Source organism: Cygnus olor, chromosome 6 (assembly GCF_009769625.2).
Source record: "Cygnus olor isolate bCygOlo1 chromosome 6, bCygOlo1.pri.v2, whole genome shotgun sequence".
Taxonomy (NCBI): domain Eukaryota; kingdom Metazoa; phylum Chordata; class Aves; order Anseriformes; family Anatidae; genus Cygnus; species Cygnus olor.
This window is the reverse complement of record NC_049174.1, coordinates 13,353,422-13,378,977: the sequence shown is the minus strand read 5'-3', so window position 1 is coordinate 13,378,977 and position 25,556 is coordinate 13,353,422. Positions and strand designations below refer to the sequence as shown.

Below are 25,556 nucleotides of genomic sequence, written 5' to 3'. Positions count from 1 at the left end.
CTACTCTAGGGGAGGCTTTTGCTCACAGTGGTGGTTAATCTTGTCACTGTAGTTTTTATCTAAGGAGCTGGTCCTAGCAAAGCACTGTGAAACATTTTCTGACTGTTCTCCCATTTGAAAACCAAGCTTTTCTCTGTATATCTTGGTATCTGTGCTCATGTGGCTGACATGCAAGAAGAAAATTGAAATAAACCTTAATTCCTTCAGTAGAAAAGGTCAGGGTTTGCTTTCATCTAAAACTGTTAGGAAGGTGTGGTTCTAAGAATGGACAGTCACTGCAAATCGCTGCTGAGAAAAGTAATGAACACGCTCTTTGGAAACAACCATTTTATTACTCCACTTGGAGTACAGTCAGGAAAGGAGTGTTAACACATCACTCTTAGAAAGATGTCAGGGAATATGTGAAGAAAAACTGCAAACAGTTGATGTAGGCACATTCAGCTGCATGGTACCAAAACATTATGATGAGTCACTATGTACCAGGCAGCGAATGACTCACAGGGAAGAATGCTGCTTACCAACTTTCCAGCCCCAAGTTAAACACATTGAAATTCCACTGATCCTGCCTCATTCTCCCAAATTCAGACCAGAGCCCAAAGAAACAGTTACAGACCACAATCAGACAGTTTCTATTTGTACAGCTACCAATTCTGGATGTGCTCATCCATGCACATACATATGCTTTTGTATAAAATACATTCACATATAAGACCTCATTTAAAGTATGAATGCTACTTATGTGTGTTGGCATGTAGATGATCTGAAAGGCAGTTTTACTCTAGATACTTAGGTCAGGAACAAGGAAAAACTAGTTGGCATTTACCTAAAGCTTTATGCTTTTACTTTTAGCAGAGTTTTATCCTATGTACAGCTTCTTAGTTAAGTGGTATTGCCTCACAAATTGATTCACTCAGCATGTATATTTGCATTGGTGCATGTGTGATTCTACAGCAGGCAACAGGTTGGAACAGAATATAATACAACTAGGACTGCTGCCTCTTTCTTACGGGAGTGGACAGATTACAGACTTGTCAAATAATATTGTTGAATTCACTTAACGTCACTGAATTCAATTCACTGATTTTTTTTTTAGAAGATTAGCATTAAGACAAAATGTTATACAACTTCTTAAACTCTGTTTGCAAGACCAGTAGAGAGCAACTAATAATTGTAAACCTCTCTAAACCTGAAAGCTTAAACATAGAAAAAGAACATGTGATAGGGACATCCCAAATTCTTTGGGAACCATTTCTACTAACTGCACATTTCAAGTGAGCCAAAATCCTATATGAAACAGTTACTCAGTATTTTGTACCCAACCGGTATTAAGAGCACAAGACTAAGGGACCAGAAACCACAGCCTCCTTGTATAACTTTGAGTATAAGACAAAGAACAATGGGACAACACATTTTATTTTCATGTTTCTCTTGACAAGAGAAGGCAGCAAGTTAGTCTTCTCCATCCTAGGACACTTCTCTGATTGCACAGTGGAACTATTGGCAACTTCGCTGGGCTGGCGTGTAGCCAGGTGATTCCTACTTTAAACAATACTAGATCATCGGAACACTCACAAGCCACTGATGTATGGCATGACCTCTTGGAGGAGGATGCCTAGATCAAAAGTGTTATCAGTGAGGATGAGGGGAATTTTTTTTGTGTTATTTTAATATCAATAAGCTACAGAACCCCAAAACAACAGGATTACAACAATATTCCTCATCAAAAACCCAGTTAAAGCAATTCCACTTATGCTGACAACTTTCAGTTCAGGGTGTCCACATTGCAACCACACCACACCCAAATGATGTGTCCTTTAAAAACATTTAAAGGAAAGCAGCAAGCACAGTTAAGCCAGCTGTTTATATAAAACTGTATTTGCAAAGATGCACATCTGACTGGCAGATGTGAAGTCAACTACACCTCCAAATCTGTCAGCTATTTTAGAGATGGATGGTGACAAGCTGTCACTGAGCAGTTTCGCAATAGTGCACAGGTGCATGGGTGTTGTCTGAGCTCCACAGCTGCTCGCTGACAGTTCCTGAGCGGCTCACCTCCCACAGTGCCAATTTTAGCACCTCAGAGACTGTTGTCTTGACCTGGGCCTGGAACTTCTTGCTGATGAGAACGTAGAGGATTGGATTGAGGCAACTATTGATGAAAGCAAGGCCAGTGGAGAGGGGAATGCCGTCCTGCAATAAGTCATGCAAGTTTTCATCATGGTGAGCAGAAAGCTCCACAATGCTGAATATGTGATATGGTGTCCAGCAAAGAAAGAAAGCTACAACTACAGCAATAATGGTCCAGAAAAGCCTGCTCGAAGTCAATACAGTTCTCTTCTTCACTTTAACGATCAGCAATGAGTAGCAAATGACCATGGTCACTAGAGGAAAGAGGTAACCAAATGCAAGCCTCACCCAAATTAGAATGTGATGTCTCAGCATAACGAGTTCTCTATCATGCACGTGGAAGTTGTTGTAGCAAATGGTGACATTGTTGAGAACTGTAGCTGTGTCCCTAAAGTATAAGGCAGGGCCACCAATAACTGCAGCTGATATCCAAATGATCCCACTGAGAATGAGGGTGTTCCTTATAGTCCGATACTTGTAGGAAAAAACTGGGTGGACTAGGCGGATGTAGCGGTCAAGGCTGATGAACGTCAGGAAGAAAACACTGGCAAACATATTAAGTAGTGCAATGAATGAGTTCATTTTACACAGCCACTTCCCAAAAGGCCAGTGGAAGCCCATTGCTACGTACGTGATATAAAGGGGCAAAAAGAGAACAAAAATGAAATCTGCAATGGCCAGATTGAGGAACCAGAGTGTAGAGACCGATTTATCCCACTTGAAGCCCATAAACCAGATGACAATGGCATTACCTGGGACTCCCAAAAGAAATGCCACACTGTAAAAGGAAAGGGAAATCATATGGGCAATGCTGAGGGTGGACTGGGGTGATTCTTCTTCTTCAGGTAGGTCATAGAAATAAGAGTAGTTCTCAAAATCTTCAAATGTCATGTTGCACAGCTGCTTTCTGGAAAAGAAAAGAAATAGAACAATCAAAGGACAACTGTCCTATTGCATTGTAAATAATAACCTGCAATTCCTTTGAGTTCAGTTTCACATACCTATCACTCCTTAGCTGTCAACTGCTAGTACAAAGCTTGTGGAATATTCTGGCTGCAGACATTTCAAAAAAATACTCAAATCAAGACAAGTATCACTTGAAGTCTTCAGGAACTGTTTTCCTTGCATTCATTTCTTAAGAGGGTGCTGACCACAATATCAGTGGCAGATTTCTGTGAGACCAGCTGCAAAGTTTCACTGAAAGTGTGATTTGTATACTTTTCTAGTTGGGTTTGGTATTTTACTTCTCTGATCCTGTTTGAAACAAGTTTTATGGACAGTATCTTTGCCAGAAATCAGAGAAGCACCAGGAAACTATATAGGCGAAAAAATGCCAGAAAGAAAATGTTTTTTTCAAATTGATGTCCATCCCCACACAGCTAAAATAATAGTTAACAAAATATGGACGCCGTTTTCTCCAGCAACTGAAAGTTCCTGTCTATCATGTATCTGTCTTTGTATCAAGGAGCGACGATTCTGAGCCCCACTCAAGGTATTAGATTCCCTAAGGCTGGGTGCTGTTCTTGTCACCTAGCAGTGTTGCTGACTTCAGGATGACTTATTTGGGACACAGCCCAGTTATAATATAGCAAAGGATGTAGAGAAGGAAACATAAGGAATGCATTTAAGGGCAATGCATACAACTGTGGTACTCTTCCATTATGATGAAAGAAAAGTTTCTTAGGAGAATAACACACCCTGTAAGAGCTATAGCTGGAAATGTGTTGTGGTGTTTAGTTTGTGTATTTTATTGATTTATTTAGGACAAAGACAGACAGTCTGTTTTCTTCTGTTGCAAAGCTTCTGGAACTTACAAGTACAACACAATTTTTCAAATAGGAATTTTCCTCTAAAACCAAAGCAGAAGAGTGTAGGAGGGCAAAGAGTGGTAAAAAGGAAAATACAAACCACCAGTAAAATCAAGAAGAGAGAAAAAGACAGGAAAACATCAAACAATGGTTGAACAGGAAAAAGCACTTAGAAGTTCTGTATTCATTCTACAGCATAGATAAAGAATAGCACAGATGACCACAGTCTGACAGAAGTATCTGCCGTACTCAAAAGAAATATTCTGCTAAATTCTGTTTTCATTTAAAGCTATGTTGTTTGACTGGACTCAGCTGCGCTGAGAGCAGGATATGACCAACCTATTGGCCGTACGATGGATAAGCTCAGTGGTACATTTCTCAGCACTAGCTCAGTTCCGAAATGGAGATTCAGCCTGCACTTTTGGAACCCAGCTCTGCATTCTCGTAATTCCATTAATTTTAGTATGCTAAAGGACAACAGGAGCAGGATGTTGGGAGTGTGCTGCCTGCAGAAGCACATCTGCAAGTTTGTATTCATGTATATAACTTTCCTCCAAAAAAGTAGTTTGCTTACTTTGAAAGGATTACTCACATATGCTACATATGTGCACATGCATTGGTAGAATTAAATTTCTTATTTGTAAATGAAAGGAACAAGGTTAAAAATAAATACAAAAATTGTGTAATTTTATATCTCTTTAAAAAAAATTTAATAAAAGTCAATACAGTCTGTTCTATCAAGAGGCTATGATAACATTTGCCCTTTGCAATTTACATCAGGCTTGAGGAATGTTATTTGGTTTGCTGTCCTGATAAAATGAAGTTTACTGGCCTGCATTTATGTAATTACTTGCCCGATGGGGATAGATTCTGCATCAAATACTGGTACCACCCTCCTGAGTAATTTTTTTCAAACAGCATAACTTCTGAGAAATAGTATAAACAAGAAGCAGTACCATTAACATCTGGAACAACACTGTATTTGGATAGCTTCAGAGGACACTGAGATTAATAATCCAATTTTTAAGGGTCTTTGCCTGCATACAGAATTATGCCTTCAAACTGAATTTATTCAACTAAATAAATCAATGCAATTTTTCAGTCTCTTGCTGATTAGCATCCTGTATCCTAGTCACTAGTCAGGTCTGCTTCTAAGTTTCTCAGTAGCTAGCACAATGCAACAATACTAGGATTCAAGCATTTCCTCCACATGTGTAACCCCAAAACTTTTATTTCCCCCCTAAGTGCTAACAATAATGACAATAACAATTGTTTGCCTACCGCCCAACAACGTTCCTTTAATATTTAGAATTTCCAAAGATGATGTATAGCAGGAGAAAGAAAACATTGGATAACATTGCTCCCGAGGTACAGATACTGAGACTAGGCTCTATGGCTAAGGCTCGGCAAAAAATGCCAATTACACTTGCAAAGTCCAGAAACTTCTACATTTAACACATACACAAAGTACTCCTACAACAAGATTCATCACGTTAGGTGCTGGTCTGAAAAAGATATGCCATAGGGGATATTCAGTGGAGCTATGTTGGTTTACTGCAGCAAGGACACGGATTTCTTTTCTTCTGGGCTGTTAGCCATCATTTAACGGGGCCATTTCTTTATATTACACATAGTCCCAAATACGAGCTTATTTATTAATAAACATTTAGAAGCACAATTGTCTTGCAATTCAAGTCCAGATCTTGAAAGTGAAGAAATTTAATTGTATTCCTTATTTTGTTTCTTATTTTCTGCATGTTCTTTGACAAATGGCCTAATTTCCAGGCTGGGAAGACACTTTGATGAACCTGTCTGCAAACTGAGGTCCAGCAGAGAATACAGACTTTCTGCAAATGGTTCCCATTTGGCTTTCAGGCCTACTGCTAGAAAGTGTAAGGGAGATGATGCAGTTCACTGTCTCAGTCCCTGATGGTCCAGGGTTGTAAAAAGGGGCCAAGGTAGGAAAACATTTTTCAATAAACAGGAAAGTGTGGTCAGAGGCCTGGCAGTAGGATTTGGGGGCAGCTACAGGTTACAGAACAGTGTTGTACTGCATTTGTATGAATATAACCAAGTTTAGACTTCATCCTGTCTTCTTTTTAAATACACAGTCTGTGTAAAATGTATGCTTAGCAGTCGTCCTTTGACTGGAGTCTTTTCCTGTTTGCTGAGGTCACAACCAGCTCTAAAAACTGAGCCTCAGTTGCCTTGACTCAGTTGCTTAATTATGAATACAGTTGTTTAATTTTAAGTAAATAGGTTTCAGAATGTTTGACCAGAAGGTTTCATTTCCTGTCCTCTACGGCAAAATTGAAATTAATTACTAAATGACTTCATAAGAATATGTAAGAAATATCCCTGCCCCACCCCTGGAAGTGTTCAAGGCCAGGTTGGATGAGGCCCTGGTGGCGTCCCTGCCCATGGCAGGGGGAGTGGAACTGGGTGATCTTTAAGGTCCCTTCCAACCCAACCCATTCTATGAATATCACAGGCTGGCGCTCAGTGCTAGTGCTTTTCAGATCCTAGGACAGAACGGCCTAAAGAAACACATATTATTAATAAATATATCTAAAATATAAGGTCACCGTACTTCTGGGAAGAGATTTTACCACGTACAATGCCTTTCTCTGCATTTCAGTGTGGGAATGCAGAATCAGATCTCAATTGACAGATTCACAGCTTTTTAATTGCAAGTACCTGGAGTTTTTCTCTGCAACAATTATAGTATTTTAGAAAGTTGAGCCATAAAGACAACTCAGACAAATGACTGAAACTGCTTATAACAGAACAGCTTTTGTCACAGTAAGAATGGCCTTGCAGTTATGACATGGGACCAGGGCTATCTATGGACTCTATTCCTGGCTATGCCACATGCATCCTGTTTGACCAGGGGAAGTCTTTTGACCTCTCTGTGCCTCAGCCTTGAGGTCAGTGGAATGGCTTTGGAATGAAATTAGAATGGGTTTTCAGTCTAAAATAGGAGAAGACAAACAAAACATTTGCAATTTCCTTTCACCTCACTCAATGTAAAGTCTTCCTGGGGGTTCAAAGTTCTCTGGGCACCATGCAAGTTAGGGTTACGGCACATGTTTGGGCTGCAGCCCATGCAGCCTCTACCTCACATTTGGCCCTTACTATTTTAGACATTTACAGAGCGGTCCAAGGGAAGAACTTATTTGTTGTCTGTGTTAGTTAAAAGTTAACACAAATGTTTGAATGGCAGTCTCTAAATCTATTTGTTCAGTGTGATGAACAGTGCTTGGAGCCTTTGGGCAGCTAAACTGATTTCACAGTTCACAATGGTGGACCCTAATTAATATGAAAATTATGGAACATGGAGTTGGCTGTCTCAACAGTTAGTTTCAGAGAGGGCATATAATGTACAATCCCTCCTTTTAACATCTTCATGAATAATTCTGAGCATATCACATTCCACATGTATGATCTATGGCTAAAGGAAAGCTTATTTGATTAACTCACTTCAACATTTGCCATTTGCACAAGTCAGATGTTGGAGAACAACTAGCTTTTCAAAAGGTCACCCAAAGCCTGCTCGTCATGCTGTGTCTCAGAAAGTTCATCTGGGTATCAAGTTCATTTGAGAGCCCTCAGAAGAAAAACCATGGGACTTTTGAGGTGCTAAATTTTGAATGTATGTAGCTTCAAAAACATAAACTACTGGGTGAATTTCATGTTTATCTGTGAAGTTCAAAACACAGATGGCTGAGCAAGCTTGTTAGAAGTATATACGTATTTCTGGAAAGTATTCTACAAACACGTAAGATCCTAAAACTCACAGGGAATACTGATGAGATTACAAACTGTCAGGGTCCTATGTATGTATTTCTCTCTCAAAGGCACAAAACCAAGATGACCGTTCGCCCCCATTCTTACAGCAAGAAGTGCCTGGTACACCCATACTACTAAATTAAATCATAGCTATGCTACAATTAAGCCTAAAGCTAACCCTGCAGACAAAACTACTAGGAAACTGGCATTTTAATCTAGTTTACAAAAAAAAAAAGAAGCAGAATCAAGGCTTGTGTGCATGTTTCACTTCCACAGAAATGCTCAATTGTTCTAATGGTCAGTACGCATATGGTAACAAAATGACTTTGTAAGCTGTTCTGAATTCAACAACTACAATGGATCATGATAGATATGATATGGGATTTGAAACCTTTTCAAGACACAATATAGATGTATTTGTTCTAGCAGACAAGACAAGAATGCAAATAACCATCACTCACCGTTATGTCTCTCAGTGAAGCAGTGCTAGAAATGCATATGCAATGTGCTAGCCAGATATCTCCTAAAGTGTATGCCAGAAGAAACTGTCTTTGAGCAAGGCTAAACATGACCTTATTAGTCAAAACACACCACTTCATCTGTGGTATTGAAGTCACCAGACCAGATAATAGCCTCATAACATTTTACACAGACAAAGTGGGTGTTAGAGCAGGATTAACAAACTCTCATAGAGCAGACACAGTTAATACCGGTAAAGCAATGATTTCAGACCAGGATTTTTGCTGCCACAGAAATGTTAAACAACAAATGGAAAACCCAACTTCATATCTAAATCATGCTGCTGTAATAGGAAAAATATCTACTGTAGGTCTGGCCTGAATATAAAAATCACCCAGACAACTGCTGCAATTGAGCAGCTTACAATTTCCACAATCAGGTAACTCATAAATGCCTAGAATGAGCAACTGCATTTGGTAAAAAGTGATTTATTTCATGCAGATCCCAAGCACCAAGATTTTCCATCCCCAAAGAAAACATAGAAACTCTGATGTCCCTGGGATATGCACTGGGGGGAGGGGGGAACCTGGTAACCATGTAGTTGGCACTGTCTCCTACTCTCATTTTTTTTCTGTTAATACAGCTAAAAGTACATCTCTCTTAGTAACCTTTTGAGCGTAAGGGTTTGCTGTAATCTCTGCAAGTCCATGACGTGACCATAACAAATTAAAAAGTAAAAACAGAAGTTTACAGAAACACCGCCCCTTGAGATTTAAAATATGGTCTTATATCCTATATGTCAGCACTGACTAAGTATTTACATAACCAGTCATAACACCTAAGCATTCGCAGGCTGTAGTGAAACTGTACTCACATGGAAGTATCATTGGTCTGGTTTACAGACAAACGAGGTTGAGAATGACCTACAGGAAGTATCTGATCAAACCAGGTGCTAAACCTAGAATCCCTGCCTAGTTCCTGAACCACAGTCCAATCCTCCTTTCTTAAACATAACACTGTTCCCTCACTCATGATGAAGTAGAGAAACCACAGCTTCACCTCTGGGAAACCTTCATCCTCCTGAAGGAAGGCCCTGCCCTGTGCTGGTGGGAGCCAGCACCTACCTGGGCAGCCCTTGCAGATTCTGGTTGGCTTTCTTGTTTTCTTCTCTGGAAAGGAACCTGGATCTCTGCCATTTGTCTCTCATATGCATTAATTTGACTCTGTAAATCCACGATATAGCTCAGAGCCACTCAGCACATCCCAGATGACCAAGCCCAGCAGGGACTGTGGGCTTGTGGGCTACCAGATACTGTATTGGCTGTGCCCTCAGTATGTGGCATGTGCACACCAATGAGATATTGTTCCAGAGAAGTTTTGTATGTATCCTGTTCCTCTCCAAATGCCATCAGTATTTTCTTTAGCTATAAGACACCACAATAGTTACATATGTAGAGTAACGGAGACACCCACTTTAATTTTTTTGAGGTGCCTCAGCTTCACAGTGACTGGATTTCTAAGGTAATAAATGCTTGCATTTCTAATCGAGTATGACTTTTTATGTTTTTTATGTAAAGGTTATATGCAACTTTTACTTTGCAACTGTTGCATATGCTTGGAACAGAAGAAGATTTTGATTAGCTTTCCTATGATCATTATATAATCATGCAATTCTGAGCATGTTTTTTAAATGGTTGAATTCCTTCAGCAAACAAATGCATTAATCACAGTTCCCTCCTAACAGGAAATAGCAAATGAGAACAGAGAATAAAGTGAAAAGTTCAGACTATGAACTGTTGTCTCAGCAGACTGATTAAGGCCAATTAAATGTACGTTAGACAACAGCCATTCTGAAGTTACTGAAGGGTGACAACAGGTCTCTTCAGAAAAATAAAAATAACCTTCTCCAGCAAGATACAAAACCTCTATCAAATAACATAAAAACAACTTACAATCTACTATACTTATAGTCCTTTTAACAAGAAGAATTATGAGCTACTCCCAGGAAAAATTAGTAACACAGCTGATGAGATAACATACTTTATTTTGCCCTCACAGTTAATATACTAGAATCACTGTGTCCAGGAGATTAAGGGCTGTCTATATCTGTATCAGTGTACCTCTAATATTCATATAATTCTTTTACTGACTTCAAGCTCAAGTCTAAAATAAGCATGGCCACTATTCTTGCAAAACTGGAAAAATCATATCAAAACAATTTCAGGAGGACTGGATTTTTATGTGTCCCAAATATGGCACAGGGAACACTCCCTAGCAGTGATAAGAACAGACGATGCCTATGACTTAGGAGCTTGGAAATACTGGTTTTACAAGCTTCCCATATTACCTTTTCAAATCACTTCTATGTCATGTTGAATTTGATGCCACCAGATATGGTACAACACCCTCCAGTAAGAATTTAGGACACCAACATGCCACTCAGTTTTCTTAAATGGACAACAGTTCTTAATATTTCTGAAATGTCTCACTAGAATGATCTGATCTGTTTAAAAGAAGATCACCAGAAAGACGAAATGGGAATGCAGAAAATGGTATTACATTGATGCTTCAGGGCTTACTACTCACCATCTTCTTCTCTCTCACCTAGGTGGCTTCAAAAGTGAACAAAACTTGCTGTGCCAGGCTCATACTTGCTGAAAGAGGCAAGTATTTCATGTTGGGAAAATACCCAAAGGCCCTAGCCTTTGAGATCAAAGCTTCACTGGGTCTAGGCACAGTAAGCACATAATGAGAGAGAATTCCTGCCTTGTTTATAATTACATGAGAATAAACACCCACAAGAATAACAGGGAAAGGAACAGAAGCATCTTGCCCAAAGCCAAACAGTAAATTCAAACGTAGAGTTTGAGGCAGAATGGCCTGGCCAGAACAATGAAGAGGCAAATATCTTTTGTGGATAAAGAGAAAAGGTGCTGGTTCTTCATACTTTTGTCTTATCACTCTTGAAATATATTCTCTGAGAAGTGTCAGAAAGTAAGATAGGAGAAGTCAGGAGAAAGATATTCGGGTAGGGAAGAAAGGAAGAAAGGAAGAAAGGAAGAAAGGAAGAAAGGAAGAAAGGAAGAAAGGAAGAAAGGAAGAAAGGAAGAAAGGAAGAAAGGAAGAAAGGAAGAAAGGAAGAAAGGAAGAAAGGAAGAAAGGAAGAAAGGAAGAAAGGAAGAAAGGAAGAAAGGAAGAAAGGAAGAAAAATATGGGGGAAGACAAACGAGGTTAATGGAGACAGGAATACATTGACCCCTGTCTCCCAGATAACCATTCTGTGATTTAATCATGAATTCCAAAAGTGAAATTAAAAATATTAATTCACTTCCCATTAGATTGTGCATGTTTTTCTCCCCCACATATAGACCTTCAAGAAACCCCCAGTGATGCCTCCTTTCTCTGTAAGTGGTGTCCAGAAGTTTTCTATGCACCTTTGACTGGCTGACCTGCCAAAAGGGAAAAAAAAAACAACCAAAAAAAAAAAATTAAGCCAAAAGAAGTTAGCAGATGATGAAACTTTGGGGCCCACCATGGGAAACCTAATTGGTTTGGCTTCCATTCTTGTACAAGTAAAGCTAGGTACTAGATGGTCTATAGCAGTGAATATGTTATAATTGCATCTACAGCAACTCTCAATAGCTTTAGGGTTAGACAAATATAAAAATTAATATACTAGTCTTTTCTTCTCTTGCACTGATAACTGATGAAATGCTACTTTGACCAAAGAAACAAACAGAGAAGAATCCCACAGAAGAGAAGGAATGACTAACTTTGTCTGTGTGTGTTTAAGTCATCTCTAAAATGACCTGGATTTTTATAAAGAGATGCCAGAAAAATAACAACAGTGGTAAATACTGGGAGCTGAGGGAAGAATAATGGTTTTGACAAATAACTTTGAGGAAAGACCTAGTAGTCATGCTGATGTACTGAGTGATCACATCTGGGGAAGGAGTAGGAAAGAGATGGATAAAACAGACAGAAGGACACTGAATCTTGGCTGGTAAGCAGAGGTAGGAGAAGGCTGCATACTATTTGGGAACTAAGGTTTCTGTCAAGGACTAGAGAATTCTGGAGTGCTGGCCCTTGCAGATACCCTTGAAATGAAACCTGACTTGTAGTGATGCATTTGGTTAGCTTGCCTTTAAGCCCGCTGATGGAAAAGTATCATATCTGAAGCAGGCCTGCTCATTTCCTTTAAAGAATTGTAGTACAGTAAAATGGTGGGCCAGGTGAAAAAGACCTGCAACAAGCCAGCAAAAATGTTCTCTCTGGAAGAGAGCAGCCATGGGCTCACACAAAGCTTTTTGGTCCTGCCTCCAAGCCCACAACCTCTGGAACATACTGAAGATACAAAGAGCATATTCTGTGAGGACACAATTTTTCTTTTTGTCTCAGGAACTTCAAGCGTACAGTAAAAGTAGCAGTGAGTCTTGGAGAGTTGTTCTGTGCATGATAGTATCTTCCCTTCTAAAAGCAAATGTCTCTTGGTCACTGCTCACCCCAGCCTCAGCAGTTTCTTCTGGTACAGTGCCATGAGAACTGTTCCTCCCACTCAGTTCTCTTTTGCAAAGCCATCAAAACAGAGCCCTGCACTGTTATGAAACTAGTAGTTTCGGACTGAAAGAACTCAAATCAAGCCATTATCAGAAATAATGAGTGAAAATTAGCCTGACAACCAGCCACCACAGTGAGAGAGACAGCTGAACTGTTGGCACATTCCTGAGACAAAATGAATAAACAAGCTGATAACAAAAGCAATCATCAGATTGTAATCTTCTGCAAAACTAGTTCCTTACTGTTTGGAATAGCAAAGTTATTCATAAAAAAGTAGTATCTAAGAACAGATCACAAACTTTTAAATCTAAATGTAAAATTATTCAATAATACAATTTTATTCAGCTGGAACAAGTTTTAATTCTTAGAGAATGTATACATCTTCTGTAAATCTACAAACATAATTCTGGGATATTGCTTCATTTTGCAAGATTGCATTTATAAAGGCTACAGGGGACAATGACATGGTTATCACTAAGTCTGAATACGAGGCAGAATCCAGCCCTATCTCATTACACTGCGATAAATGAAGTTTCAAAACAATTTGTTTCCTAGAAAACACCGTTCTATGGACTCAGTGACAGCTAGATCGACAACCTTCTACTTATTTCATGATGGTTAGGGGAAACACACACAACTTACATCTCAATCATAGAAACCTTTTTTAATTCTGCATGACTAATTATTCAAAATGATTTTATTAGACTGTTCATAATTAAAGATTTGTTGATTGATAATTAATTTTTTACTTGAAATTGAAATGATTTCCAGTTTCTGTTCTAGAAACTGTTCAGATCAGAACCAATGTACTTATTTTAAATAATACTGCAATTGTGATAGCTGTAGGAGACATACTACCACTAAGCAGAGCAAACGAATTAAAACCAACAGGGTGAGGGGAAGATATTTCAGCCAAGGTCAGCTGGCATTCTCTGGCAGGATAAAAGACTTCTTGAATTTTGTTTAAACACATCCAAAAGTTATTAAAAATTAAATTCACACATACTTTCATATTGTTTCTTGCTGCAGAGTTCGTTCAAAATAACCTTTGAAACAAATGAGAATCACATTCTTCATTTTAAGAAGTTCTTTTAGCCAGCATATGCTACACTACCTTACAGAATTTGTTTTGTTGATTTGTCACACATTATTCAGAACGAAGTGAGAGAAAGATTTAAAACATTAACAGAAAGATCAACCTACCTTCTTTATTCTTCAGAAGAAAGCACACTGTAATTCAGAGATGTGTGCTCTGTAGCAGAAGGAAGAATGAAGTGATCTGTAGAGTTCAGAGTGACTTCAGTGTGATTCCAGCTGCTTCACTTGGCTACTGCCTTCCTTCTAATAAAGCTGCAGAATGATATAATGACGTGTTTGTTTTCAGCTGTGAGGAAGTTGTTTCCAACTTCCCTTGGTTTCCTAAACCCAGTTTTGAAATATTGCCCTTCTGTATAATCCCACTATTTCACCAAAATAAATGTTAGACGTGAATGAATCATTTTGGCCAGTGTCCAAGCAAGCAACAGATGTGGTGGCTGATGAATGGAAATGGACCTTACAGTCGCAGGCTGCTTTTTGTTATGCAGAGAAGAAGCTGAACAGTATTTCTCTGTTTCTGACAACTCTGGTTTATAGAAAATAATGTTGAATGAGCAGAAAGATGCTTAAAAAGCTACACCAAAAGCATCGCTTTGTAACTGCATGGTGAGATACGTTCATTTATGTATTTATGATTAGTAGCTTCATCTCCTTTTGGACGTAAGAGAGAAGTGAGCTTCTCAAACCACCAGTCGTAGCCCCCTTGCCCATCAGTCAGTGCAACTCTGTGGTCAGACATTTGAACTGCATTTTAGGAGACTTGGCTTGAATCCCAGTTCTGTCAAGAGCCTACTGAGTGTTTGTGGTCAGGCCTCATGATCTCCATGAACCTTAGTTTCTCAGTAAGTAAAATGTGAATATTATTCGACTAGTATGTACATACCATAGCTTCACCTGACTCTGATGGTACTACGCTCATCATACCATTCACTCCTTCCAGCAAAACTACCCTGTTTTGTCTTTCCTCCATGCCAGCTCTTCCTGTCCCGCCAATATAACTTAAAATGCTGATAGCTTGTATGTGAAGGGGAAAAGTATGAATGAAAGGAGGATGGAGATTATGCTATAGTGGGACACAAGTGTCCCTGGACCAGGACGAAATGACAACAGGGGGACATGATGTCTGTGAATACGTAACACAGGAGACAGACTACAGGATTGCTTGAAGAAAGAGCACAGAACGACTTGAGGACCTCGTGGTATGGCACCTAACTTGTCTATTTCTTTCTGTTTAAAGATTTCCTCTTTTTTCTAGGTAAAAGATAGGTGAAACTTTGCTGATAAAAACTAATAGCAGTTTAATAGCAGTTCTCTCTCTCTCTCTGGTAAATATTGGGATAGGGTAAACGTAGGCACTGTTTAACTGCAGATGTGCAGAGAATTTTGCTTGTAATGGCACATGAGTCTGTCTCTAGGTACTTTGCCAAATGCAGTTAATGTAAGGCAGTTAATTCAAGGGCTCGTTCAGCACTATTTCAGTAAGACAAAAGCGAAAATTACTGGGTAGAAATGCCCACATATGATCTGCACTAAAAGAAAAACCTCAGCAAGCAAAGTAGAATTACATACATGCCAATTACTCTTCACCTTCTCAGTGCAGGGAGCACTCTGGAGAGTGCAATGGATTCTAGCAGTTTTTGGGTGGTGATGAATTGTCTCTAAGGGGCTGTTTCCTTCTCCATAAAGTAAAGCACATTGGAACTGCTCTATAAAGGTACTGGGATGATAGGTCAACTCCTTCATTCTTCTGAAGCAAGGGAAGATAGCAATTTCCTTCACCCTTCCTACCACTGTGGCAAAAATAAAATCAGAGCTGCTAAGGATCCAGAAGAAATTTTGTGGAGACAAGTTTTCTTTGTAAAAGAGTTTGTATCCCATCCACCCCACCCCAAACAGCAGGTCACTACATTTCAAAGAGATCTTTCTGCCAGTGTGTTCTACCTAGATTTTTTTTGTTTTAAATTGAAAGGGATTTCTGATCTGATGAGCAAATTACCAAATTTCTACAGTATAATCAGCATATGCAATGTATCTAGGAGGAAAAAAAGAACAGAATTTTACAGACAAAATTTCACTTAATCTGAAAGGATTTTGTTCTGCTTGTTTTCTGTTCAGAGCTAAATATATCACTTTATTCTTCTACAGTTTTGATCAGTCACAGTGGGAATTTTAAGTCCCTGAAAAATGTAAGGTTGGGCCCTAAAACTTTTTATTTCCTTCTATGCTCAGACATAGTAAAAACTTGAATGATGAATCCAAAATTACATAGTTTAATATATACTTGCATGCAACTCATTAACCATGGATCTTTTTACTAGTGGGATCTTTTTACATATTTTTGAATGTTATAAGCTTGGAAGAAAGTTAATGAAAAAAAAAGCACCTTATTTGCTTTTATGTCTTCTCATTTTTCTACTTGATTGTATTTTATTTTGCCATGTCATTTGTGTTTTTCAACAGGGTATGTTAATGTGGTTTGGGAGTTTTAACTCTATACATTGGGTAAGTGTGACAATATGCCAGTGTTGTTCTGAAGTGGGACATGCATTCATGAACCTACAATGCATGTAGGACTTGCAGAGCAGAGAGACAGTAATTTATACCTGGTGAAAAAAGAACAAGGAAGAATATTTTCATACAAATAACAGATTTTGGGTTGCCCAGCAGTGAATAAACTAGGTTTATTGAAAAGCAAACGAGTTTTAAAAATACTTCTGATTCTTTATTGTTAAACCCTATAAAACAAACCAAAAGCAGAGAATACACGGCCTTCAGAAAAAAAACTTTACTAGTATTAAACTAAAGCACAAATTACAAACCAACTAACAAAACCAGCTTTAATTTACCAGGATTACAAACAACTGTCTGATAGTTCTGATAATTATTTCCCTCTGTAGGACCACTGGGTTTTATCAAGCTGCATATTAGTATGTGCAGATAATCTGAAGAATACTGAAGAATACTCCAGACTAAACCCAATTTGCATTAATTCAGCTAAGTCATATCAACCACGAATTTCTAAATTAAGTCTAACAAAATATATTTAGTTTTTCACACTTTCAATTAAACTGAACAAGAGAAGAAAGAAAGAAACTACTTACCCTTTGAGGATTCAGCTATTTGCAGTTGTTTGTTTGTTTTAATTCTTCCCTGTTCCTTTGTCATTACTTTTTCAATTAACACCTCATCGATTAAAATCCACTTTGGAAAGACAGAGTTTAACTGCCTGACAATCAGGATCAGGAAAAGAGTAATTTCCTCCCTTCCTGTGAAACTAGTGACTATTCATGCCTATCCTTTTGGTAAAGCTGTAATGTTTACTTGTGGCTTAACTGTGCACTATGTACCATAGTCAGAAACTATGACAACATTCTCCAACGACACATTTAAACCAAACTACCTGGTGAAGGGAGGTTTGGCTCATTTAGGAAGGTCTGTATCCTTTTTCTATGCAGATGTTAGAAACCTGAAGATTTTCATGCATAATGTGTGAAAGAAATTCAACAATTGTGCAAAAGGCAAAATTCCTCATTTAGCTGTTACTTTGGTCTGGTAAAAACACACAAGCATAGAAATGAATTACTATACGTGGCTGTATATATATAAAATGTATATACATACAAGTTTGAGAAGCATCTGTAGAAGCAGCACTCAATGCAACTCCTGCAAACAAAAAGAACGAGGTGTTTCATTCTACAAAATCATTAATATTAGATACTAATTTACAAAGAAGTGAATGAAAAACATATATTTTGATGATTAAGAATGATACCTTGAAAAAAATACTATTAGAAATAGACCGTTTCTCATAGTTTGCTTTTATACTTGCACTTTTTCCTCCCTTTCTACAAATACATAGGAATGGTTTTCTACATAACTTTTAGACCATAGCTATCCAGATTTTGTATTCATATGACAATAAAGTAAGAGATTATATCTGCCACTTAGATAATACTTGAAATTAATGGAATTTTCAGAGTGCATCAACATGAACATTTTGATATGTCATTGAGCACTAAAGGTAAGCTGCTGTTATTCAATGACTATAAGTAGCCAACTTGACAACAATATTTTTCCATTTTAGCCGAAGCTCTGTCTCCTTCCATACAAAGGAATGCTGTTTGGAATAATTTCAGAGACAACTACAGAGATTACAGAAACAAAACTAAAGGCAAAGCAAACTATAGTTGTTTCACTATGTATTTCACAATCTTCAGTACTACTGTAGGAATGAATCAACTTGCACTTTTTCACCTTACATAAATTAACAGGAACTACAGAGAGAGGAGACAAATGCTCAGAAAGGAACCTAGAGTTTACTGTTATGCATCTAAGGCACCCTGGATTTATATCCTTTATGGATTGAGTCACATGTCTCAAAAACTGCCCAAAACCAAACCAGGCTAGGTTAGAAAAAACCCAAAGCAGAGATGAACCTGAGCCACACCAGAATTTTAGCTACCTCCATCTATTCAAGATCTGAGTCACCAGTATAGTTGCCTATACCTATTCTTCCAAAGAACTTAAGTCTTATTTTCCATTTAAAATATAAGTTCTGAAGGTTCAGTTATCCATCTTTTATATAACATGTCTTTTGATTAAATACCCAAATCCAAAACTCAATTTGGGATTGCATGGGTATTGTATTATTAATGGGATTATATCCTGGTGATGCACACAACAGACATGACTCTCACCTAGAAGGAAATTAAATTTAATGTTCTGCAATCATCCCTTAACAATTCACAGCTAAGTTGTTGAAGTTTGTCGTGATGAATAACAATGCAGAAAATAAGCAGGTTCATAGGGAGGAGAGGATAACAAGTACTAGTCCCTCACTAGTCTGCAGTTAGACTGTTGCTCCTAGCTGCTCTGCTAGCTGTGACAAAACTGCTCTGAAACACTAACAAACTGTAAGCAGCAAAATTGAAGAGGAGTTCTCATCACCTGCAAAAAAAAAAAAAAAAAAAAACACACAGCAAAGCTAAGGTTCAGTACAAAATAAAAAACAGCCCCCTGAAAAAAATATGCTAACAGGCTGGGTGCCTACGTAGCACACATGGGTGATCAAGCAAGGTCGCTGCTTTGCAGCATTACTACTCAAAATCTTAACAAAAAGAAACATCTACACGTGGAATTGTGGAGCCTGCTGTTTACCCTCTACAATACTGTCTAACCATTGACATTCCTTAGGATTTATGGAGATGCAAAGGCTTTAAACTGGACAGTAGCTCCTTGCATATAAATGGAAGATGGTTCCTGAACACTAGTGCAAAGCTGGTGCAAATCAAGTCCAAATCAAGCTCAATCAACTATGGATGCTCTGAGAAGCTGTGGTCAGTGGTTTAAGCACATATTCATTTGTATTTTTAAAGTTGCTTTTTATAGTCAGCTACATTTGTCAGATTGTTTTTCTGCTTAGTGGATGTAAACGCCTTTTGTGAAAGGTGCCAGGTGACCTTGACTCCTCGGGTATTTAAGTTATTTATCCATAGCAATGAATGTGAGAAAGGGAGAAGCAATGTGAGCTCTGCTTACTGCTCTGCATTTGCCCTCTCTTTTGATCACTCCCCAGGGAGAGCGCATAGTTTTACTTCTACAGCCTACCCAGCCCTCAGCCTCTCTAATGAGAAGGGAGCTGATAAATCCCAATAAGCATGCTGCTTGTGATACAGGTAAAGCAAATTATTAGAAGCTCTGAAAAACACTTTGGTAATTAAGGGCTTAGTTCTGTGTATGAATTCCATATTAACTCTTCTACTGCGTTCAGTGAAAGCAAAATTAGCATCATCTCTAATAAATTAACAGTGGGCTCAGGGAAGGAAGCACAGGAAATCAATTCAACCAATGAGGCAGCTAAAAACCCAGCATTTATTTGTCCATTCTAGTTCCTTAAGCTGCATCAAGATGCACAAATGTTAATTTTAACTCCTTATTAATTCACAATTATTATTTTTTAAGAAGACTATGAGCACCAAATTCAGCACTTAGCATGAACTTGAAAGTAGAATTTACAGGAATATACAGACTAGAATTGCCGCATTTTCTGTAAAGGCTATTTAAGTAGCTATTTGTCTTTTCAAGCTTATTAATTGCAGCTATAACTGGGGGCATATCGCAGATCTTCTGCAAAGATGAAAAATATCTGAAAATTTTCTGAAGATACTACTGGAATCATTTGAGGAAGAGAGGAACAATTTTTAAAACGTTTAGAAGCCTACAGCTCTGCTGTCTGTCATTCAAGAACAAAAGAACCCAGTACTGCCTTGCCATGAGAAAGCAGAGTTTGGTACAACATGGCTCAGAGGCTACTGGCTGAATACTTTGCTGTAAGAACATTTCCTTGCTGTGCATCACACATCCCACAAGATGGGAAAATAGGCAAAAGGCATAGCTTGGGTCCAAACCAGAAACTGAACCCCAATTACTTCAGTATTACAAACATAGACCATCCAACAACGTGGAAGAGACTTCTGTTTTTATTGATGGACCAGAAAACAGATACTAAACTCTGATCCAAAGAATTACTACAGTTCCAGTAATAGCATGCAAAATGCTGCAGAAACACAAACCCTACAAAAAAGCTTTTTGTTCAAAAGGTCTTTTTCTTTCTCCATGTTCAAAATTTTCCATGAAAACATCTCTATATTTTCCAACCATAAGAGAAAGAGGTTTCTTTCAAAGGCTGCTGTTTTTGCTTATCAGCATCGCTAGACTAAAAGTAAGTTTTGTCCTTGGAGGAAAACAGAACTTCTCTATTCTACCTCATTTAACTTCCTGCTTTTTTTCCTGAATAGGATAAAGAAATCTTTCTTCAAATTATTCCTGAGGTAAAGCAAGGCTGAGAGTCTGCTTGCTCTCAGATGTAAGAAAGTACTTTATGTGGTTTATTGTGGGAACAGAAAAAATATATATATATTTTAGAGCAGCCAATGTGGGGGGAAAAAATGCTCATTTAACTATCTTGGGAATGTATTTTGACCCCATCTTAAATTGGCTGCAGAACATCCACTGACTCAACATAATAGGATATACTATTTACAATTCCTTGACTCCTATAAATTACACTATGGACAAAGAAGCTGCAGAGGTATTTTACACTCAGGGTCATCTTACATTCATCTGCATCTATTTAAAACTGGAACAGATCCATTAAAACTGATGGATATAAACATTTAATTCAGAATATTCAAAGGAGGCAAGGCAAGTAGTCAACTTCTGGGAGTCTGAAAACTGAACATTCTTGAAAAAGAGAATTAATAAAACTCCAAGAAGCTTTGAGAAAATTACCTCTATTGGAAATACCTTATTCCCTGCCTGTATAATGGGAATTAATATTTATTTTTGTGAAAATGCCTTGGAGTTCCTACTGGGATAAAAGGTGAGGTGAGCTAGAATTCATCTACCATTAGTCATCTACCATTCTTATTTAAAATATCTCAAGACACTCACATTAGCTCCTCCTATAAAACCTGCATTAAGTCAGTGCCATACCTATATTAGAAAAGAGGACGGTTTCAAACATGCCAATCAAAACATTTTGCCACGCAGATGAGAATAACTCTGTTCTAAGTGTGTTTCACTGCCCGTATCTGGCTGTGGTTAATACTAGAACCTATTGTTCTGTTTCCTTCATAGCTGAAGGCTGTCAAGTTGTATAGCTCCCTTCAGCGTGGGGGAATGAAGTCACGTTTCTACTTTCCACGGCATTCGCTAGCATGTACCTTTCCAAAATTACTCTATATTTCAGAGTAATTTGGTAATGAACAACCATACTTGAAAATGCTGTCAGTTCTCAAGGGCTGATCTGACTATATCAATCAGGGAATTTTATACTGTGTTATCGCTGAAAATAAATATAAAACAAAAGGAGAATAGAATCAAGAAATTAAAATTTAGGGACCATTAACATAGTCCCTTAGCATTAAGGGACTATTATTTCTGAAGCTAAAAATACTTCCATGCACAAGCTGAAGGTGAAAGAATATCCTGTAATTCATGATCAGTCACCACTGGTGGCCCCCAACCTACTTCCTGACCTAGTCCTGTTCTTTGTGTCACATTTCTAAAAACAAAGGCACAGTTATTTCAGAGGGATGAACTGGCTGAACAATTATTAGCAGAAAGCAGAAATAACTGTGGATGCAATACTAAACTATTTAGCATTTTACGATGAACAATGCGTTCTCTGAAAGCAAACATTCTTTCAGGTTACAAATGGGAAAAGGATCCAGAGGTGAAAGTTTCCCCTTTACTTTAACTCCAGTGAATTTTATTTGGTTCCACAAGGGGGCTGCCTGGACACCTAGACAACATTTTCCCCGTGTTCTCCTAGGTAATGTGGTTATTTGGGTCCAGTAAAGAACAAATTCCATGCAGTGCCAGAGAAATGCATACAAACCTCTCAACTGCTGCTTTAATTTCTTAGCAGAAATTCTCTTCTGAATTTCTGCTTTAGGACAGAGTGTCCTAAAAACATGTTCAGCTAAGCTATTGGAAATATTTAAAACAATTGAGCAGTGTTAGGGTATGGTTTTGAAAAGTAAACTAAAAAATAATAATCAAGAACATTAGCAGACCATTATGCAGAAATTTTCTGAAAATGCTGAATTCTAATAAATTCTATAGCCTCACGGTTTAGTGACACATTTTGAGTTGTCTCATCAGCTGTTCCTTCTGGATAACTTGCCAGCAAACAAGCAGCAACAGCAGCTGTAACAGCAACAATAATAGGCTCTGGAATGAGTGCGAATACCACAGAATGTTGCTCAGCATTATTATAATCAAGATCTCTGTATTCTCTAAAGTACATACGTACAAAAATACGTTATTCAGAGCAATTTTAGTGCAAGAAATGAGGAGTTAATCTAATACCCCAGATATTTGGGAAGTTCTTATCATTAACTCTGATAAAGTTGTTAGTTTAAAATTTATGGAACCTTTGCTTTTTACACTGAAGAAGAATTATTCTGTTTTACATAACTGAAGTGATTACAAAAGAGATAAAATACCACAGGATATCAGATCACTCCTCTGTTTAGTCTGGTATCTGATATTGAACAGTAGCCAGCAGCAGATTCTTCAAAGATACCAAAATTACTTTAAGAGAATTTTGCACTTGTTAGTAATTTAAGGTTTCAGTATAATGCCTTGTATTATCAAACATTCTGCTACAGAGTTGAAGAGATCCTCCTTTCCCAAGCCTACTCAGAATTGAAGTGCCCTACAATCTATACATGTTCTTGGACTGTCTTGAAATTTGCCATACTTTTTACAATCTGGGCTAGGTCTAGCAATCCACAATTGTGGACATTTGGCAGAAATACTCTCTGCATTCCTCAAAGCCCAGCCCTCAAATGCTGTTGAGTCATTCAACCTTTTGCTCAGATCCTCTGAACAATTTTACCAAAACAACAATTCAAGAATAAATTAGGCTTTTAAAATCGGCATGGAAAGCAGATATACAACAAACTAAAAATCTAGGCAAGTTTCCTTCCTGATAGTTTTATCAACCTTGATTTTCATTTGTCATATTCTTACTTTACTAGCTGAAGCATACTGCTAGAAGAAATTTGAGACTCTAATTTTTAGGAAAAATATCTATTGTTTATCTATTGATTGTCAGAAGTTACTTTTTCTTAATGTTTTTTTCAGAGGTATAACCTTGACATGCATTTGGCTAACAGGAGCAGAAAAGCATATCAAATCAAAGCAAAAGTAAAAAGCAAAGCATTGAAAGCTGTATGGGACAGTTTATGGAAACTTGATAGATGATACCAGGAAAGGGAAAAGAGTGGGATGCTTGGATCAAAAGAGTGTAATTTTTAAAAGGCAAAAGGAAGTTTCTCAGCCCTGCTTTAATGTTCATGCACGTATGTGAGGAGGAGGTTAGCTGTTCCTATAGTTAAGAGGAGAATAGAGGGATCTCTCCCAATACCTTACCTGAGCTTAAATCAGATTGCAACCTCAAGTCGATAAATACAAAAAGAGTTGGAAGGCAAGAAATGGCAGAATTTAGGCTTGCGATGTCAGGTATCTTTGGTCAATCAAATAGAATATTCCAGTCTATCCTTGCAAAAAATATACAGGAACATTCCAAGGGCAAGATAGACGGCACTGTGGGATGGACTCTACAACCTTCTCTTTGTCAGAACTTGAGCTACACTGAAACCTCTGACAGGTATCTGACCTTACTTTGTTTCAACAAGTCATGAAGGGTTGGTTAGTGATCCACATTAACTCACAAAGCTTGCTGCAAACCCATCACAAAGGCAAACTATTTTAGCCTGAGATAACATGTTTCAAAGTGTCTTTGCCACAGCAGGAGTACACACCTTCAAACAAGGCAACTCTGCAGACACGAAGTAATTTGGGCATGTGCCTGAGCTTTCACATATGCAAATCTTCTCCACAGAAATACTGCATCTGCAAGATTTTATGACTGCTTTTTACAAATCTCCACTCCTACCCACAGGATTCTATCTAAAACTAGGCTTTCACTTGTCCATCACTGAAATCAAAAATTATTTCCATGTTACTGAAGTGACTGATTCTCCCCACATATGTTTGTATCGCAGTCTTATGTCTTTCAAGATGCCTCAGCTAATCATCTTATTCAGTTATGCCCAACAAAATAAATGTAGCTAGAATGAGTAAATAATGATTAACGGATCCTGTCAGCCTTAAGAGGCATAAACACTATGCTATACGTACCTCAATGTTGTATCCCCCACCTTTTTAATCAGTTTGAGCTTTGCCAAGTTCTATATTAAACCAGGCAACAAAATATCACCAGGCAACTTAAATTCTGCGCTAGCTTCTTTGTTGGCAATGAAAATATCTCTATATCCATTCACATATCAAAATAATTCAACAGCAGTTAAGGTAGTTTCCCTCCTAAAGAAAAGCCTTCTCCTGCTGTTCTTCCATTTGTGACTTTTTGTGTTCAATTACTCGTTCAGCGTGGGTGGACACTTCTAAGCTATGGTTTCATAATCACACAACAGCAGCCCTTTTTTACAGCAACCTCTGTTTAAATATTCCTTATTATGGTGAAGTCAACTTCTTCCCCGCCCCCATTGTACAATCCAAGCCTGCATCTGCACCTGTCTTCACACGTAAGTGGTGATAATCTTTGCATCTGCCCAGATTGCTCAAAAAAATCCTGCTTCTTCAGCATAATATGAGAGAAATGTGCAATAGCTGCTTTCCCACAGGAGATTAGATAAAACACTGAATGCCTACAACTGAAAACAAAAGATAACATGAGCTATGGTCGCATTCGTAATCCCATTCCTGAGGAAAACAAAAGCTTTTTCATTTGTATGGAAAGAGAGCAGATCTGGCATTAGGTCAATCAAAAAGTCAAACCAAGACTTTTGCTCTGTGGTAAGAGCCAGCTACAGAAGGCTCATCACGGAAAGCAAGCTGTTTTGTAATGGTAAAGGTATAAACCCTACGGTCACCTCTCCAGTATGTGAAACAGCGTGCTTTGAAGGACAAAACAACCAGTACGTTTGGCAAAATAAAGCCTGTCAAGGCCACTACCTCCCAGAACTGGAAAACCACGACTTGAGCTCGCGAAAAGCCGCGAAGCTCCAGCTTGCTGGAGCAGGTTTTGGAGGCACCAAGGTTTTTCGGGGTCGTGTCACGGTGCGATCGCGACTCCCCCGCCAGAAGCCCGCCGGGGCCGAAGTTCAGGCGGGCGGCGCCTCGGGG

General features: G+C 38.3%; 1 protein-coding gene across 4 annotated transcripts; it reads right to left on the bottom strand.

The window, feature by feature from the left end:
• Positions 1-312: 312 nt before the first annotated feature.
• GPR1 (G protein-coupled receptor 1) lies at positions 313-25,542 on the bottom strand. 4 transcript variants are annotated; one of them, XM_040561400.1, is made up of 5 exons: positions 23,781-23,993; positions 17,460-17,501; positions 13,944-14,090; positions 10,770-10,837; positions 313-3,034 (listed from the first exon to the last, which is right to left on the bottom strand). In XM_040561400.1, the coding sequence occupies exon 5, from the start codon at positions 3,016-3,018 to the stop codon at positions 1,966-1,968; it is 1,053 nt and encodes a 350-aa protein (XP_040417334.1). In that variant the 5' UTR covers positions 3,019-3,034; positions 10,770-10,837; positions 13,944-14,090; positions 17,460-17,501; positions 23,781-23,993; the 3' UTR covers positions 313-1,965. The 4 variants fall into 4 exon arrangements, with proteins under 4 accessions (XP_040417334.1, XP_040417332.1, XP_040417331.1 ...); XM_040561398.1 differs by lacking the exons at positions 10,770-10,837; positions 23,781-23,993 and adding an exon at positions 25,386-25,542; XM_040561397.1 differs by lacking the exon at positions 10,770-10,837 and having other exon boundaries at positions 23,781-23,992.
• Between the last annotated feature and the right edge of the window lie 14 nt (positions 25,543-25,556).